Consider the following 17,026-nt stretch of genomic DNA (forward strand, 5'->3'; position numbering starts at 1 on the left):
TCGGACGTGATAAGCCGTGCCTGTTTTATCTCTTTCTGCGATGTCGGGGAGGGCTGGGTTTCCAACCTCCTTTCGTCGGACTGACAAAGATTGCGCTGAAAAATTCATCGTGCGCTATTCTGTGCGACCTCCGTAGAGCATGATGTTCGGCTATTTTTTCCGATGGGATAGCTTCTGGATATCCCTGTCAATTATCATTAATTTGACTAAATTAGACACGCTCTTCACATTGGTGGGGTAAAAAAGTGACCTTTACTAGGCAAATTTACGACTTAAGCTCGCAAAAATTTACATAATTAAATTTACGTTACACGAACATTCACACGAGGAGTTGGCAAAAACCCAGTAAGAACAAATGCCATTGACCGCATGACTCTAGGTGGTGTAGTTTTTTTATTATAATTCAATGACACGTTTTCTGGGACACCCTGTATAATATCTGAAATCCCCATGTGCATAGGAAAACAAAACCAGAAGTGAAGCTGAACAGAGTGTCATCATCACCCATACTGGATGTGTATAACAATAACCATAATGAAGGCAGCGCACTACGCGCAGCCCCATTCAATAAACAGCGCATGCTCAGATGGAGACCCGACCATGCTTTCGGTTGTTGTGATTTTGTCACGCAACTATTTCTTAGCTCGCGCCCAGGCTCTGCTCGCGCCCGCGTGACAGTGTAACACGTGGCTAGATTCCTAGATTCCCTTCGCAACAGGAGTTTCTGGTTTAGTTTTCTGTTTTCACTGACACTGGGAAAGATGTCCGACAAGGCTACAACGACGTTTGTCGATGATTGTGCTCTGCCTGCACAGTTTCTGAAACAAGCTGTGGACTTTGAGTGAGTAACCTGGTAGCATAACACGATGTGTACTGCGGGAGGAACGCTTCAGTTGCCACATGTTGCTGGAACGAAACCTTTAGCTGTAGGCCCCACGGAATGAACGCGCGCCTTATCGGTTATCTATTATTTTGCTTCCTTTCCTCTTTTCGTGATTTCGTTGTTTTCGCGCTTTCATCTACCAGAATGTAGAGCTGCACGGGAAAATTTGACTTCAGGCCCAGTTTCACCAACGCTGGTTAACTTTGAACCGAAATGAAGCGTTGCTAAAACAAGTGAACACTTTTCTTTTCTTTTTTACAAACGTTAGCTGGAGACGTGATGAATGTTTCAGTAATACTAACTCCATTTAGTGAAGCACAGTTAAGCGTTAAATTAAAGTTAAGGGATCGTTGATCTCGGTTCAAATGTTAATCGGCGTTGGTGAAACCGGACCTTAAAAACGTCCATTGAACTGATCATAAGTGTGTGTCGTGGGGATTTTTGTTTTCATTGCTGCCAGGAATACAACGCTCATTCACAAATTTTCCCGATTTCAGTGAGCTGAAAGGTGGAACAATTTTTGAACTTGATGAAAAGTTGGTGGAGGAGGACACAGATGAAACACATGAGAAATATTTCCAGTCCAAAGAACTTCTTGAAAATCTGCGCCTCAACTATTTAGACGGTAGCAGTGATGAGGACGATGTCGCTGCGGATATGTTGCTGCCTTTTGAAAAGTTGGCGAAAAAGATGAAGCCTGTCTTACCAGATAGTGGTGTCCTCAAGAGGGTAAGGGGTGTGACCGTTTTCCTCGCCATTCCCGAAGCGAACATTCGTTCCTTCCATGCACATGATAACATGAGCAAAATGCTTAAATTGTCAATTTCTTCAGGTCACGCGTCCAGGAGCGGGGCCCGTTGTCCCCGAGGAGACTTTTGTTACATTCCATTATAATGCATACCTAGAAATGGCCGACGAGCCTTTCGACTCAACAAGACTCAGGAACAGACCTCAGAGGACACTGTGAGTGGATAGCACCTAGATAAATTGTTTCCACCATTTCTTGCAAAGAGGTAGTTTTGTTGTACTTTACTGACATCGGTGGATGCGTTGGTAGAGTGTCGGCCTACTGATCTCAAGGTTGCGGGTTTGAACCCGACAAAAGTTCATGGAACATACTAGCGGAATATTTCCTCCTCAGTGTGACACCCTACCAGCGAGCGGAAACGGGCTCGTTTTTTCATTCAGAGGGGTGAGCGTGTGCGCTGTTAGCGACACACAGCGGTAGTTTCGATATCGCTTGAATGTGCTCGAAACGTGGTTTGAATTGGTGCCGCTGCCGGTGCACTTCTCCACCCCTCGGAACGAGTGAACAAGCCCACTTGCGTGTTCCGTAAACTTTTGTCGGGACCTGTACAAGTTGCTTCGACATACCGTCTTCTGCAAGGGATGTTATATCTGGTGTGCCGTAGGTGGGCAAAATTAATCCAGGGACCGACTACTGTGGCATTGCTCATTATCACAGTTGTCTCGCAACATGAATCCACGAGTTGTTACTTTGTTGTATCTGTTTGACTTAGTCGATTAGTAGTTAAAGTACACTGCACAAATGACATCTACCTTGCTGTTTTGCTAGGGTATGGCTGGAGTGGAGATATGTGCGAGTGTGCGTGCCCTGTCTCTATGTTGTTCCCAGTATGTGTTTCCACGTTCTGTGGATATTCTGAGCATTCAAAAGCTGTAATAGTCATGTTTGCGTGATGGATGCATGCCGCAGAATCCAAACTGCAAGCATATGTGCATGAGCATGTCTAACTTGATAAGCACTGCACAAAGAACTGAAATGATCATGGGTGAACAAGTCAGTTTCCGTACAGTGCCCAGTAACATCGATTCAAGTACAGTGCTCGATGAAAAGGCGAGCTTGAATGATCACATCCGAGCATTGTTGAAGGTGCACTGAGGTCCCCCCCCATAATTTCTTCTGTTTTTGGCTGCAGTGTGTTCTGCAGCTAATCAAATGAGCTCCTGCAAAAGCAGCATGCGCGGGGCCTCTGTTCCAAACACCTTTACAAAGTCCTTCACTCTTGGAAAGAGTAGGAAACTGAGGGAAGGAGGAGGGCACATCGTGGTATCATCTATCCCCTGCAGGCAGGATTGATCATGTGGCTTGTGACTTAGACCGGCACAACTAAACCTGGTATAACCAGTGCCCGAGCTGAGAAGAGAGAAAAAGAATTAAAGGGGCACTAAAATGCAAAAAACAGTTCACTTCAAATTATGTTACATGCTATGTTGGTTTCGCACTTATCATAATCAGAAACTTTGATTCCGTTACGAAGCTACAATCGAAATTATACCGGACTCTTTCTTGCTTCGATGCTAAGCAGAGAACGTCGTTTCAGCTCGTGCATTGGTGTTTTTAGTCCATGCTGCATGCGTGTGCCATGCAGCAGTCCCGGTGAAAAACATAGTGCTGTTGTGAAGCGGACTGGCGTCGCTGTCCGAAGGACATGAAGATAAATGTTGTCAGTGGAACATTCGGGGAGAACTGTTATAGGCTACAGTTCAGTGAATCGGTATTGGAAATTTCAGCAGTGCGCATCAGGCCACGCATATTCGGAACACTATGATTGTACCCGTTCCAAATCCACACACACACGATAGGTATGCGCATGCTTCTCCTGTTGTCTCATTGAATGCCGCCAGTCTTTACCTCCTGGGGATCCCTTTTGTTATCGCCAAATACAGCTCCATTGCATGTTTCTTCTAAACTGTAGCGGTGTGTGAACTAATTTTGTTTGAATTGTGCTAACTGAAACACAGACTTTCATTTGAGAGCAAGTTGTTTTCGCATTTTAGTGCCCTTTTAGGGCATGGGGACTTGCCGTGGTAACACAAGGTGATAGTGCTGGCCGTCTGAGGCTGCTTTCTCCACGCATTTTTGTCAATTTGATCGCATGGTGACAGTACACTGCACAGTGACAAGTATTTTGCATGATGGCTGTCGATGGACAGGTTGACAAATGAAACAGGGTTTTGAGTCACGTGAAATGTCACCTCATTGCTCCTGTTGGTGTTCTGTTTGACCTGTGTTTTGTCTGCCTCTCCATTTGCATTACCATCCATAGTTGCTGCTGCCTGCCTCAGAGTTGTGTATTTGTGTGAATACGTCCCCTGCATACTTGAACGAAGCTTTGATGTGTTGATAAGAGTGTCAGCAGCAATTTGAGTGGTGTGGGCTTGAATCTCGCTGCTGGAACTTTCTCACTGTCAACTGACATTCAATGGATTTTTGTGACTGCGCATTGTAAGCCTTAATTGGGCCATGAAGATATTCTCAAATTTCTCGGCGGAGAATGGTTCTCGAGAATGACTTTTGTCTCAAACGTACACGATTTTTATTGTGTTGTGTTCCACGCAGATGAAGTTCATGCGCAAAAATAGCAAGCTGCCATTCGACACCCCCTTACAAGCCACCTGATGTCACTAGCGTCACATGTCCATTCCAAGCCAATTCGGCAATGGGGAAGATTGCCTGCTTTTGACATCATGTGTAGTTCCTACATCACACTGGCAGCAGTCGAGTCATAGCAGTCACCTTTTTTTTTATAGTGGCCTTATTTAATATCGCCGTTCTAACCAATATTTGGTTCATACTCTGAACGGTGAATGTATCAGTGCCCAGGAATGCACTAATGATGCTTGCTGAGGAATGGCAGTCCTTTAATGGCAACTTGGACACAGCGTCCTTGATACATATAAGTGGTCCTTGATGGTATATCTGATTATATATGGTAAATATCTGATTACTATATACAGGGTGCATCACAAGAAACTGACCAAGATTTTCTTAAATTCGTAGATCATTGTTTCTTTGGAACAGTTGCTGCATAGGCTTATTCTCGATGAGGGAACGGCAATGGTAACGAAAACTCATTCTACGACCCTCCATTATTGGAAACTAAAATGATTGTCCCGTATGGAATTCGGATAATGGCTATTCCTGTTGTGCGATGGCATCAATGGCTTTTCATTTTACTTTTGTATTTGGGTACTCCATTTCCTGTAGTACGTGCCCTGAATACTACACAGGAGCATGGAAAGCACAATATTGCATCTTGAGGGTGAATCCGTTACCTACTTGTCCCAGTCCTCATAACTGATGATGTCAACACATGTGTCCTACACAACAGACTCCACGACATAGCATGAGGACGCAAGCCTGCAATTTTTCTTTTTTCTTTCGTTTTTTCATTTCACCGTGGCTATGCCAGTATTCTTTACTACTGAAAGCGTCTTCCTATGAATGCGACATTGGATGGAGGTCCAATGTCTCCTTATTGCATACAGAGGTTCAATTGCTGACAAACTTCTTTCCTTCGGGGGCTGCGTTTCGTTTGGCGTTCCTCCAAATGCACCTAGAAAGGTGAACTTACTCTTATGCATACGCAAAACTTGCAACAGTTATCACATACACATGTGCATGGCTGCCCAGCTGAAACGGCAAGGACCAGAATGGCGGGTACTGATTCAGGCTTCCTCAGAACCAGTCGGAATGCAGTGACTCATCTTGCATTCTGGGTAATAGGCGATTTCAGATATTGCCCTTGTGCTCCGCACGAGGGCCCTCCGTCGCCCAAGTCACGCGCCTCGCGCAATGCATCGTGGGAAATGGTTTGCTTTCGTGCTTGCCTGCCTGTTGCTCGAAGGAAGGAGGGAAAACCGAAACCGTTTGCGCTCTTCTTCTTCTGTCTGACTCATGAAAACTAAACCCCAAGGTGCAGTGGGGCATTCGCAACATGGCGCTCTCTGGCGGGCAATCCATGCAATTTCTGAAATCGTCTATTGGGCGGAGCGATGACACGTTTTACGTCATGTCGTGCCTCCCACCTCGGGTGGCAAAAGATCAAAGAATGGCCGAACTCTCCCAATACAAGGCTCTGGTCACGCTCATCTTGAGTTGCTGTACTCTGAGTTTGAGCACGACACCCTTATTTCGAATACGTGTTTCTACAGACTTTTTTAAAGTCCTGTCAAGATTGTACATCCCAGCAATCACAAAACATTATATTTACTTACATTATCCCAAACTTTTTGGTTACAGTTGGTTGTGCATGTTTCTCAAAATCGTTTCAGTGACTTTGCAGCACGAGCACAACTGTGTGCATGGCCGCATTTATGAAATGCGGTACGGACTATGTTGTGCTTATTGCAAAGTACGCCAGTCATGTCAGGACTTTTAGTATCCAGACTTTGCAAAATGTAGTGGCCGTGAATATATGTCCTGTGCCCGCTTCATGAAAAATTAGAGACTTGAAATTACAGGGTGTTTTAACTTCTGTGGTGCATATTAACAAGGCAGGGTGTTTTTTAATCCCTTTTGTACCTGGCCCTGATTTCCTATGAAAATAAAATAAAATGAAATATCCATATATTTTTAGTAAGGGTATATTTTAAGTAACTTGGAGTGTGTGTGCTAGGCACTATAAAGTATACAGGGATTTTTATCGGATAGAAATATTTTATTAAAAAAAAGCTATGACAGCAGCATAGCCTCTGATGTGGAATGAGCGCTGTCCTCCCTGCACTCCCGGTTGATGTGGTTTCAGTTTGTGCTCATTTGCTTATCAAAAAATGGATATTTCAACGCACGTGCAGGTTTCAGGATTTCTTAAGAATGGAATGGCTTTCCGTGAGGATTGTCTCCCATTCTGCTGTCTCGCCTTCGCATGAAATCCCCTAATTAAAGAGATATCGAATGAATTTTAGGTAATTAGTCATCTTGTAGTTACATGCTCTCTTCGGGAGAATGTCCGCCTGGCCGTATAGCTCAGTATGCTGCTCTTATAGCTTTTTAATAAGGACTCTGTAACAGACAAAAATGAGCACCCTGTATGTTCAGCTGAAGCCTGTACACAACCGCGAAATTCTGTCTCTGGTGGAGAGTGATCCTCATCAGGGAAGTGTCAGAAAAGCTTTACTGGGATTTGTGCCAACTAATCCTAAAGATAAGGAAAAACTTCTTTGTTGCTTTTTCTTTCTTTTTCACAGGCTGGAGAATGTGTCTGTGGTAGGCTTGGCTTTGGCCCTTAAGACAATGAAGAAAGGAGAAGTTGCTCAAGTGATGGTGTCACCACGGTATGCGTTTGGTCCTATGGGTTGCCCCCCACGAATCCCGCAGAACGCAACCATACTCTACGAGGTTGAATTGTTGCACTTTGTTGATGCAAAGGATGCTGTCGAGTTAGAAGGGCGTAACTTCGACGGACAGGTTAAACTACGGTTTGAAAAGGCTTACCAGGTGCGTCTCTTATGGTGCTACAAAGCTAAACAATGTTACCTTTGTTTCACTTTGCTGCGTGAGAATTTTGGATGATTGCCGGAATAGTCCTGGAACAGTGTATGCCTTTAGCTAGAGAGAGACACTGCATGTTTCCTCGGTTTTTGAGAGAGATAAAAAAGTAGTCTTCAAACGTGAAGGAAGGTGCCCTTTCTTCCAGACCGAATTAACGACATGGAGAAGACTTCATTGAGAAGCATTTGATAAATGCTCTGTCATCGAGTACATAATTATGATTTAGTTCTGGTCCTTTGACTTACACGCCATTACACCATGCACGCATTGTACGGCATGCAGGAGTATTGAGGGAACAAACAAAAAGAACAATTTTTCTATCTGTCGTACTTCGTGTGACATAAACCCTCAAACACCTCAAAGGAAAGTCTGAGGAGCGCGAGCTACGGCCATTCCCATTGGTAGCTGTAAGCATGTGATGTTTCCACCTTGCTGCGGAGACTCCTGCAGTGACGTGAGATTGGGATGATTTTGGTATTGTGTTAACTTCTTCGCTAGAAAAACTTTGAATGTAGTTTCACATCGATGCAAATAATTGTCTTTCAAATTGCCATGACTTCAGACTAAGTGTCGCAACTCCTTTAGGAGTCCAGTCTTTTTAAAAGGCATATTACATAAGTGGCTGTCTCCAGTTCCACCTTGGTCCACTTGGGTTCTTCAGTAAATTCCAAAATGTTGAAATGGGACAACATTACACTTAAAGGGTTACTAAATTGAAAAAAGAAAAAAATTTCCTCGAGGAATGAAAGATGCAGTCACCTTGACGTCGATATAAAAGGAATGCGATTTTGTGTCGTTCACAATTTGTGAGCGAAAGAAACTGCAATATACGTTTCCCTCTTCCTACAATGCGGAGTGGGCTCTCTTGGTCTCCTCAAACGATTTGTCCAATTATTGCGGGAGATCATTTGAGGAGACCAGTAGAGGCCGCTCCACATTGTCGCAGTTCTTAAGAGGGAAAGCGTGCAAATCTTCCCCCTCCCACCCTTTAATTGGTATGTTACTTATCAGGAGTGTTGCGTTGGTACAATAAATGCAGAAAATTATGTGTATAGAGTAGTTGAGAGCTTCAGGAAAGTATGTTTGAGATACATCTGAATTGGTAAAAAGTATGACAAATCCTATTCAGAGTTTCTCCGATACTTTCAAAACATGGGCCCAATGCATAAACGGTGGTATGTGGTTCTGTTTGCAGACAGTATTCGCTGTTGCCTGTTGGCACAACATTCACTCTACTTCATTTTGTCAATGCAGGTGTGCGAAGCAAAGCGTAACACAGGCAATGAATTCTTTCATGCCAATGAGATGATGAAAGCCCTAAAGTGCTTTAGCTCGGCCATTTTCATCTTGGAAAAAGCCTGCACGGCAAACGATGAGGAAGAACAGAAGCAGTGGGCACTTCTACTGAAGTTATACAACAACGCTTCATTGTGCTGCCTCAAGACAGGGCGTGCCAGTGTGGGCATCTCATATGCTAAGGAGGCATTGCAGGTTAGACACTATGGACATTGTTGTACGGGGTACCCTCACACACCTTGAGTGCTGGTGGAAAAGTGTCGGAACCCTAAGATCTGTTGAACCTGTCATACCTACTACCATTTATGATATACAACTTCTGCTTCCTTCCTGCAACTATGATTGAGTTTACTTCAGTCTTACTACTGTTGAATATTAGCCTAGAAACGTTTGCATACCCTTCATGAAAGCCAGTGAATGTGGAAAAATGTGGATCTCACTTGCGTATTTTGATGCTAGCAGTTACTGAACATTGCTAAGAGTGAGAAGGGCTGTTGATGGAGAAGGTGTAATGCTTAAAGTAGCACAGAAGTCATTTTTAACACCCAGTTTTCTTCCTATAAAACTATTAAGTAGGCCAGTAAGATGCACCATGCGAAGTAATTTACACCACAGAATCATAATTATTGCAGAAATTGAATTTAAAATATGCCGCAAAAACGGTGGTGAAGAGCAGTACCAGCCTGTGATCTGCCTGGAACCTAGTGCTGACGCTATAAGGAGAATGCTCGCTGATTGGCCTAGAGAAATGTTGTCTGCTACTCAGCTGTCGTCTGCTACTCGTCTGTTCGGGGTTCTGATAAAGCTCGGTATGCTTCGGCCGCTCCTTCTATCCCCAATTCTCTGGGAGAACTGGCAAAACAGGTTTACGGCAGCAAAGGGACAAGGCGCTGACCCCCACTGACCGGCGAACCAGAACGAGTTCTCCTTATACCGTCATCGGTGACGTGGCATCATACCTCCTCATCCTCGTTATAGCTGGAGTGGCGAGTTAAGGGTGAACGCGTGGAGCTACGTTCGTGAGTTTTTTTTCTGGGAGACAAATTGCACACATCAAAACCTTTCGCGCTATTCGGTATAATGACACACACGCTTTCATCAGATGTCTTAATCCGAAATTTTTTTGGATGGCCCTCTGTACTCCTTTAAGTGCGTGAGAAAAGAACTTTACTCATGAGTTATTTTTATATTCTCCTGAATAACACTATTCAGTTCGAAGCAAATTTGGAGAGCTATTTGAAAGTTTCAAATATTTGTGCATCACTCTTAAGCTTAAGTGTTACAAAAAAAGCTTTGTTTGCACTCACTTTGAGATGGCATGCATTTTTATCAAAGTATAGAGTTCTTGAGGATCTAAGCTGTAATAATGTACTTGGGGTTACATGATGAAACTCCTTTTTCACATACTCTTATGCAATTCTTGGGATATTTTTACTGACGTCAGTTGCGTGTTCCTATGTCAGCTGTCTGCTACATTCCCATGCAATGTTGCTCCTTTACTTTAAATTTTTTGCACTATATTTCATCTGTTCGTTTTTTTTTCTGTCTTACAATGTTTTGGTTATCCTCGTGTTTTTCTGCAGTTTTATCAACCAGACTTTTAGCAACACGGGTAATAATCAGGATTCTAGGGGTGCAAGGGGTACAGTCTTGGGTGTAACTCCCAGAAGACTCAAATTAAACCCGAGAACTTCAGTCTCTTGTTCACTGCAATGATCTTATATATTTCCATTCACTACTTCCAGATAGATAAAGATAATGCAAAAGCACTCTTCCGTTATGGCCTCGGGTCGAAGATGCTGGGCTGCTATGATGATGCTGAACACTACCTGCGGCGAGCCCTGCGCTTCGAACCAAACTCGAAAGCAATTGTAAAGGAACTGGAACTCCTTGATGAAAAGAGAATGAAGGAAAAGCACGCAGAACAAGTCATGTGCCGCCGTATGTTAGGCACTTCTGGCAGTGGCCTGAGAGCTGTAGGACTCCCACCTGCGAGCAATGTGGACGACGGAGTGAAAACCGCAATACGACAGAAACTGTTGGCATTCCGTAATGACTTGGGCAAAGAAAATTCATCAAAAGAGCTTCCATTCACAGTTGGCTTTACTGAGCCATATTGGAAGTATGTGCGATCAGTGTGCGCTGAGCTTGGGCTGAGGTGTGAAGATGTTCCAAGTGGCGGCGTTAAAGCTGTGGCACCAAAAGTGTGAGGTGGTCTGGTAAGCTTGAGAAGAAAGGTATTCCTGTATATTAAAATATAGAGGGGGTGTTATATTTACATGTATATATACACACACAAGCATCATTGTCCATTTCATGCCACAGGGTGGTGCATCCATTAAAGTTTAAATATGATACTAGCAGGTATTTGCATATGAACATGCAAGTAGGCATGCATAGAAACATGAAGAATGTTCCCCCGAGGGAACTACATGCCTGTTTAGTTATTGCTGATTACCTTTGTCATTGCTGTGATCTTTTTGTCATGAGATATTCTTAAGTGCAGTGATACTATGTATGTTTTGTTGGTACCTTGTAACGTAAACCCGATGCAAGCCCTATTCTTGCAGAGCTGTAATAACAGTTTATAGTGTCATTCATTGCAGGTGAAGCAAAATGCTTTGATCATACCCATCATATTAGCACATGAGAGTTTCGTTTAGATATATGTACTACCACATGTTCTGCTAGAAACAGCCCAAAGCTCATCTTTTCATTGTTACGTACACAATGATTTTCACTCACCAACAAGGAAGCGTGCCAGAAGCACCTACCTGAGTCTGTGATAAGAACAAGAACTTCACACATGCATGGAACATTAAGTAATGTTCCCCTTGCATGAATCTGTGTCATGATGTGTTGAAAGTATAACATCATTGTAGCATCTGCGGTAGAAGTTTTTCGGGATAAAATATATTGTTGAAAAAACTATTTGTGCTAGCAGGGTTCTTTATTTGTTGGTATGTAGTAAAAATGACCAAAGCTTGTGGGAAAAGTTCATTTCAAAAGGTGTGAACTTGTGGAATTCTGCAGTTCCTAACATACATTATTTTTATCTGTAGTCCCCCCCCCCACACAAAAAATGCTTGTGCACAACAGTACCAGGTCTTTGGAAGCTAGAGATGCTTGGTTTTGCTGTGCACAAACATTACTGCCATGTGGCTTTGTGTAATCTCTCCTACTGATGCAAATTTCAGAGCAGCACAGTCCCTGTGAGCACTTGAGAAACCACTACATTAGGAGCCATTGTACTATGAATTCTAATTGTAACCAACCTGTGTAATGATTAATACAAGTATTCCTCTGCAATTGCATGCAGTTTACATTAAAACTGTCCTTAAATTCCATAATGCAGCCGTTAATGTTATATCAGCTCTCCTTGTTAATGAATGATAGGTCATCACACCTGTGTTGCAACATATCAAGCATGTTCAGACAGAAATATGTTCTTTAGTATGAAGAGGAAAAAGGAAAAAAAAACATACAGAAGTTATTTGCATTTTTCTATGTGAGACTAGAGAAGTGCAGTAAATGCTACGGGTGGCACTGCTGTCAATAATTGTAGTAAGTGATAGTAGAACTAAAAAATACATTTGTTTTCCTAGCCGCAGTACCACATGACAGTCCTCACTCTCGTGTCATGGCTGAGGTGGTTTGCATAGGAGGGTAGTATTACTAGCACTGTGAATCAGAAGTATTAGTGTTGGCTCGGTATATTAAGTTTCAGTGCAGACCCAAACAAAAATGAACAGTCTGAGAAACAGTAATGTAAAAGGCAGCTAAACCCACAAAATGAGCTTGACAGATAGACATCCAACTTTGTGGCTTCATTTGTTTTCTTTTGCACCCTAGTGAATTCATAAGTGGAAAGTGCAGTTATAAAGTTTATGCTGCACAGACAGCTGTTTTTACATATGCTACTCTGATGTGCCAGGTATTAGTGTCTGTCTAGTCAGTGTAGCTTCCTCTCTAGGTTTTCCCTATGCAGACTAAGGTTTGGTGTGCAAAAGAAAAGCAGATGCTAAAAAACAAAGTGTTAGAGAGGCCCTAGAATGCACCCTGGAGTTGCAAAGTAGCACCTCAATCTTGTATTTTGCACAACTTCTTCAGTTCAGATTGTTTTGCTTCAGTTTTCAAGCAGAAAGCAACAAAGTACACATTTAAAAAAAAAAAAACTTTGCTCTCTTTCTGCAAAGTAACATTTATATTTCTCCTAAGAGTGATGTCAATGAGAGAACAGCAGTTCACATGCTTGTCTTACTCTGACACATTAATAACAGCACATGTAAAGAAAACATCACAAAAGGCTCAAGTTTGTACAAGAGAAGAGACTCTTCTAACCTTTCAAGTATTAATGTGAAGCCACTACAACAGGCAAAGCATGGAAGGCAAGAACTATGGAAATGAAACTGCTTCTTACTTAAGTCACGAGAAATGCAAAAATCTTTGTTGCAGTGGGCAATACCATCTGAGGGTCCTTCAAAATTCAATATTCAAAGAATGTTTTAGGCCCTTGAATATTGAATTTATTCAAACACAAAACATCCGAAACATACTGAAACACGCTTGAAGTACAGACTTCCCAAACTTTAGGGAGTCAGTATTTTGTATATGATAACTTCACTCTGAAAATGTGTGTATTGCAAGACTGTGCATAAGCCCTTCTCAATAACAAACAGAAAATGAAAATTTATTATGCTGGTTCAATCAAATTCTACAAAAGGTACACACCGTAAGCACATTCAACCCTTTCTTCATACAAGAACAGTAGCATCACAAGCACACATTCGACCAGTCACCACCAGACATTCGACCATTAAAGCACAGATGAAGCGCTATGTTTTGGTATCTCTCCTTTCAGACTTCAGCTGTTGTTGCTCTTCACCCTTCTCCTGCTTCTCTTCTGCTGCTGTCAAATCTGCCCGGAAGAAAATTCTAGCACTGCTAAGGGAGAAGTTGAGCAGGTCAAACTCATGTTTATGAGTTTCTAGGCGTTTCCCTGTTAGTGTCATTGCTTGTTGGAGCTTTTCATCGTTACCTTCTGCTTGTTTGTTCTGCACATTAACCTGAGCCTTGTCCTTTCGGAACTTTTCTTCCACCGATTGGAACCAATGCAGTGCATCGAATTCTTGATACTGGTCCAATAGCTTCAAGATGTAGGCGACACCCATGGTGAAGCCATCGTCAGTGAAAGCAGCACCGACTTTGTTTTTTCTGCTCATGCGCTCCTTACAGGCCACAGCATATTCCACGTAGTTCAGCGTCAGTGGGGGAAGTATCACAAAAAAGTTCCGCAGGTGCATGTTACTGGAATCGCGGAACGTGGGGGCAAAAACGTCCACTAGAAGCCTAAAATACTCTGTTCCTTCTGAAAAATTTTTGGTCAACCCAGACACGACAGAGTCCAACTTCTTTGCAGCTTCAATACAGTCGTCACTCATTTCAGCTTCACGTGAAAGGCTCTCAAAGTTGGGCACAATATCTAAATCTGGGACATACTGGATGGCCATGCTACAGCAGTGCAGTCCACCAGAACGAATCATCCGCACGTACCCAATGGCATTTCCAATCTGGCTGATGAGGGCACGGAACTGATCCAGGTAGCTCTCTCCATCAGGAGTGAGCCCCAATTTCCGGATGCCGCGATTGAACTTCTCTGCACGGTCAAAGGGATATTTTGGCTCTGCCTGGCTTCTCGTTTCACGGAAGTGTCTCAAGTCTTTGACAAGGCGCGACTTGATGTGCTCGTCATACAAGAACTGGGAGAAAATAAAGAACTTCTTTCGCAGGAACTGGTACGCGAAGTTTACGGTAGTGTTCATAATTCCAATGCCGTGAGTACGGATGGAATTGGCTATGTGCCGGATATTGATCGTGTTGAGGTGCTTGTTATTGCTGGTCCGTTCGATAAAAATCTGATTGTTCAGGTTGTACAGGTAGCGAGACACAAACACATGGATGTTGCGCATAATTTCTAGGACATCGAGGCCTTGCTCGAGGGTCTGGCTAGGCAAGTGAGCTTCAACTGTAACAAGTCCGTACTTCTGCTGAGCTAAGCTTCGCATCTCTGCGTATGTCTTCCAGTCATGCAGTGCTACGGTGGTTAAGTTGTAAAAGGTCTTATCCAAATAGTGCTCAACGTAGGCCTTGATGTTGATGATCTTGTCAAAGAACTTAATTGGGCGAATGTTCACGAGCTGCGAGAAGTCCTTGAGTCCTACATTAAATGGGTTCCGGTCATCAAGCTGCAAATGGAGGTGCGTCTGCAGTCGTAGGTCAGTCTCAATGTCTCTACATAACTGATCCAAAAAGTTCTCTTTCAACTGACTCAGAACTTCCTGCTTGAATCCATCAAGGATGTGCTGTGGTGATGAATCATGCTTTGTCGTACTAATTGGTCCTGCACAGTCTCTTAATGCTGCGAAGATATAGTGAAGGCGGTGTCCATCGACGGCACTTTTATACAAGTCGTCTAAGAAGATGGGAAACACAACCCTGTGCCAATAGAGGAAGCTACTATCACACGATTCATGAAGCTTCTCATGAAGTTCACTAATCAAGTCCAACTTTTTCATGATATTGGTGAATGTACTCAATTCATCTTCCTTGAGGTTTTTCAGCTGCACACCCACTGCCATGGCTAGGTGGATGATAAGTCTTCTTTCCCTTGTACCGGGACCGTTTAGACACTTCTCTGTCAGAACAAGTGCTGATAGGACATCCAACTTTCGTTCGCTGTACTTCTTGTCTGTGACTAGGCGCTTTTTAGCACTGTGTACTGCAAATAGAGCTGTGTATGACAAATGCTGAACAATGTGTATGATGCAGTCACATATCTTCACTGTTTGTTTGTGGAACATTGCTTCAATAGCCTTCATCATTTCTATCATCTTGCATAGCAACAGGACGGATGTCTTCGTCATGGGCTTTGCAAGTGCAACGTGCAGATTCATGATAGTTGTCACTTGGTTTGAAATATACCATGCAAGGTAGACACCCTGCAGAAGAATGTTGCACTTTCTGTTCAAATCTTCCAAAAGTTTGTCAGTGTCCCTGAAGCAGGACTCCATACGAACTAGCCAAGTTGTGACATGGCTATACAGAGACTGAATATCTTTTGGCAGGGATGCGGCCTTCTGTTGTAGAAAGTGCAACCTCTGGCTTTTAACAAGATCCTGTGCTTTTTTGTCTAAGGCTTTAACAACCTGCGGCATCTGAAGTAGCAAGAACCGGTCAGGAAACCAGAGGATGTTGCCTATGACGTGAACAGCAGCAACTTTTTTGTAGACATCCCAAAGCGTCTTGAAAAGCCTCTTGTCTATTGTGCGAAATATGTAGTAATGAAGCACATACAATGCATAGATTCCCATCAAGTCCCGTCGCCTATCAAGTTCGTTCATCTCACCAAATCTTGGTTCCACTTGAGCGAACCAGTTTTTAATGTTCAGTGCAAGTTCTTCAGCAAAAGCTGCGTTTTTAGTAACAAGTGCTTTACCCTCATCGAAGCCTTGTTCAACACAGCCAATGAAGATCCGACCTTGCAGAAGGCGGTATTCCAGTTGCCCAACGAGTTTCTCGAGGGCTTTCAGGTCTTGAGGAGTTGTACCAACTCTGGTTGAGATGTGTTCCACAGATTTCAACATTCGCCTATATAGAGTCCAGTGTTCACGCAAAGTGGACTGTGATTGGATAATTTCGTCTAAAGTGACAAGGGATGCAAGCATAGTACCAAGGTGTTCGAAAACAGTTTGGAAATGGATATCAGTGACGTCTATCACAGATGATCCTCTGCTCTTGTCAAACAAAGCAGACATCTGCTGTATGACGTTCTTGGCCACTGCGTAACAGCGGTCGACATGACACAACAAGTCGTGCATGAGGGGTATAGTACGTCCAATGGCAACTTGAGACTCCCCCTCGGGATTGGAGTTACCAGTAAGTTCCCCTTCTCCATAAAAAAGCAAGGCATTGTAGAACTTGGTCTTTGCTTCGTAACATAGGTGTTGCATTTCGGAGCTTAATGTGCTTAACACCATGATCACCTTGTTCAGTACCTTATTGTCCGTCGAAATCAAGGCCAGCAGAGTTGTGTTTTCGCATGGGAGGTACTGCAGTGAGATAGGGTCTAATGTTGAATCCCAAGAGTCGGTAACTGTTTCATCCAGAGCTTGTTCAATGCTTTTGAGTTGGACGGCAAAGTCGTCCATGAACTTGCCATACTTGCGCAGTTGGATTTGTCCAACAATTCGAACCACTCCATCATCTAAGTCCTTATCCCACCGCCCACCTTGATCGACAGCCATGATGCGAAGCACACGGGCACACGCCTGCACGCCTCCTCGAAAAAGTTACGCTAGTTACACGAAGAGAATCACAGATGGCAACAGAGTACGTTCAACTTTAGTATGCTACATATCACTATCACCTCGCTACTATTACTTCTTTGTTTACATGTTTACTATGATGTTTGGTGATATTTTCGCATGCCGCATTCAACGTCACTTTCGGCTCTTTTGGCACACAAGCCTAACACAGGTTACGTCACTTTC

General features: G+C 43.3%; 2 protein-coding genes across 4 annotated transcripts; one reads left to right on the forward strand and one right to left on the reverse strand.

Annotated features, from left to right (window-relative positions):
- Positions 1-599: 599 nt before the first annotated feature.
- Positions 600-11,408, forward strand: LOC135378134 (inactive peptidyl-prolyl cis-trans isomerase FKBP6-like). 3 transcript variants are annotated; one of them, XM_064611034.1, is made up of 6 exons: positions 600-841; positions 1,381-1,612; positions 1,716-1,846; positions 6,878-7,127; positions 8,436-8,672; positions 10,223-11,408. In XM_064611034.1, the coding sequence occupies exons 1-6, from the start codon at positions 762-764 to the stop codon at positions 10,685-10,687; spliced, it is 1,395 nt and encodes a 464-aa protein (XP_064467104.1). In that variant the 5' UTR covers positions 600-761; the 3' UTR covers positions 10,688-11,408. The 3 variants fall into 3 exon arrangements, with proteins under 3 accessions (XP_064467104.1, XP_064467106.1, XP_064467105.1); XM_064611036.1 differs by having other exon boundaries at positions 10,210-10,312; XM_064611035.1 differs by lacking the exon at positions 600-841 and adding an exon at positions 888-959.
- Positions 11,409-13,146: 1,738 nt separating this feature from the next.
- On the reverse strand, positions 13,147-17,006 carry LOC135378133 (WASH complex subunit 4-like). The gene has a single exon (XM_064611033.1). The coding sequence runs from the start codon at positions 16,778-16,780 to the stop codon at positions 13,313-13,315; it is 3,468 nt and encodes a 1,155-aa protein (XP_064467103.1). The 5' UTR covers positions 16,781-17,006; the 3' UTR covers positions 13,147-13,312.
- Positions 17,007-17,026: the final 20 nt, after the last annotated feature.

This window comes from Ornithodoros turicata, chromosome 1 (assembly GCF_037126465.1).
Source record: "Ornithodoros turicata isolate Travis chromosome 1, ASM3712646v1, whole genome shotgun sequence".
Lineage (NCBI taxonomy): Eukaryota > Metazoa > Arthropoda > Arachnida > Ixodida > Argasidae > Ornithodoros > Ornithodoros turicata.

Coding starts and splice junctions, on each gene's coding strand:
- LOC135378134 (XM_064611034.1), top strand. CDS start 762: ATGTCCGACAAGGCTACAACGACGTTTGTCGATGATTGTGCTCTGCCT. Junction 842..1,380: donor AAACAAGCTGTGGACTTTGA/GTGAGTAACCTG, acceptor TCCCGATTTCAG/TGAGCTGAAAGGTGGAACAA. Junction 1,613..1,715: donor ATAGTGGTGTCCTCAAGAGG/GTAAGGGGTGTG, acceptor CAATTTCTTCAG/GTCACGCGTCCAGGAGCGGG.
- LOC135378133 (XM_064611033.1), bottom strand. CDS start 16,780: ATGGCTGTCGATCAAGGTGGGCGGTGGGATAAGGACTTAGATGATGGA.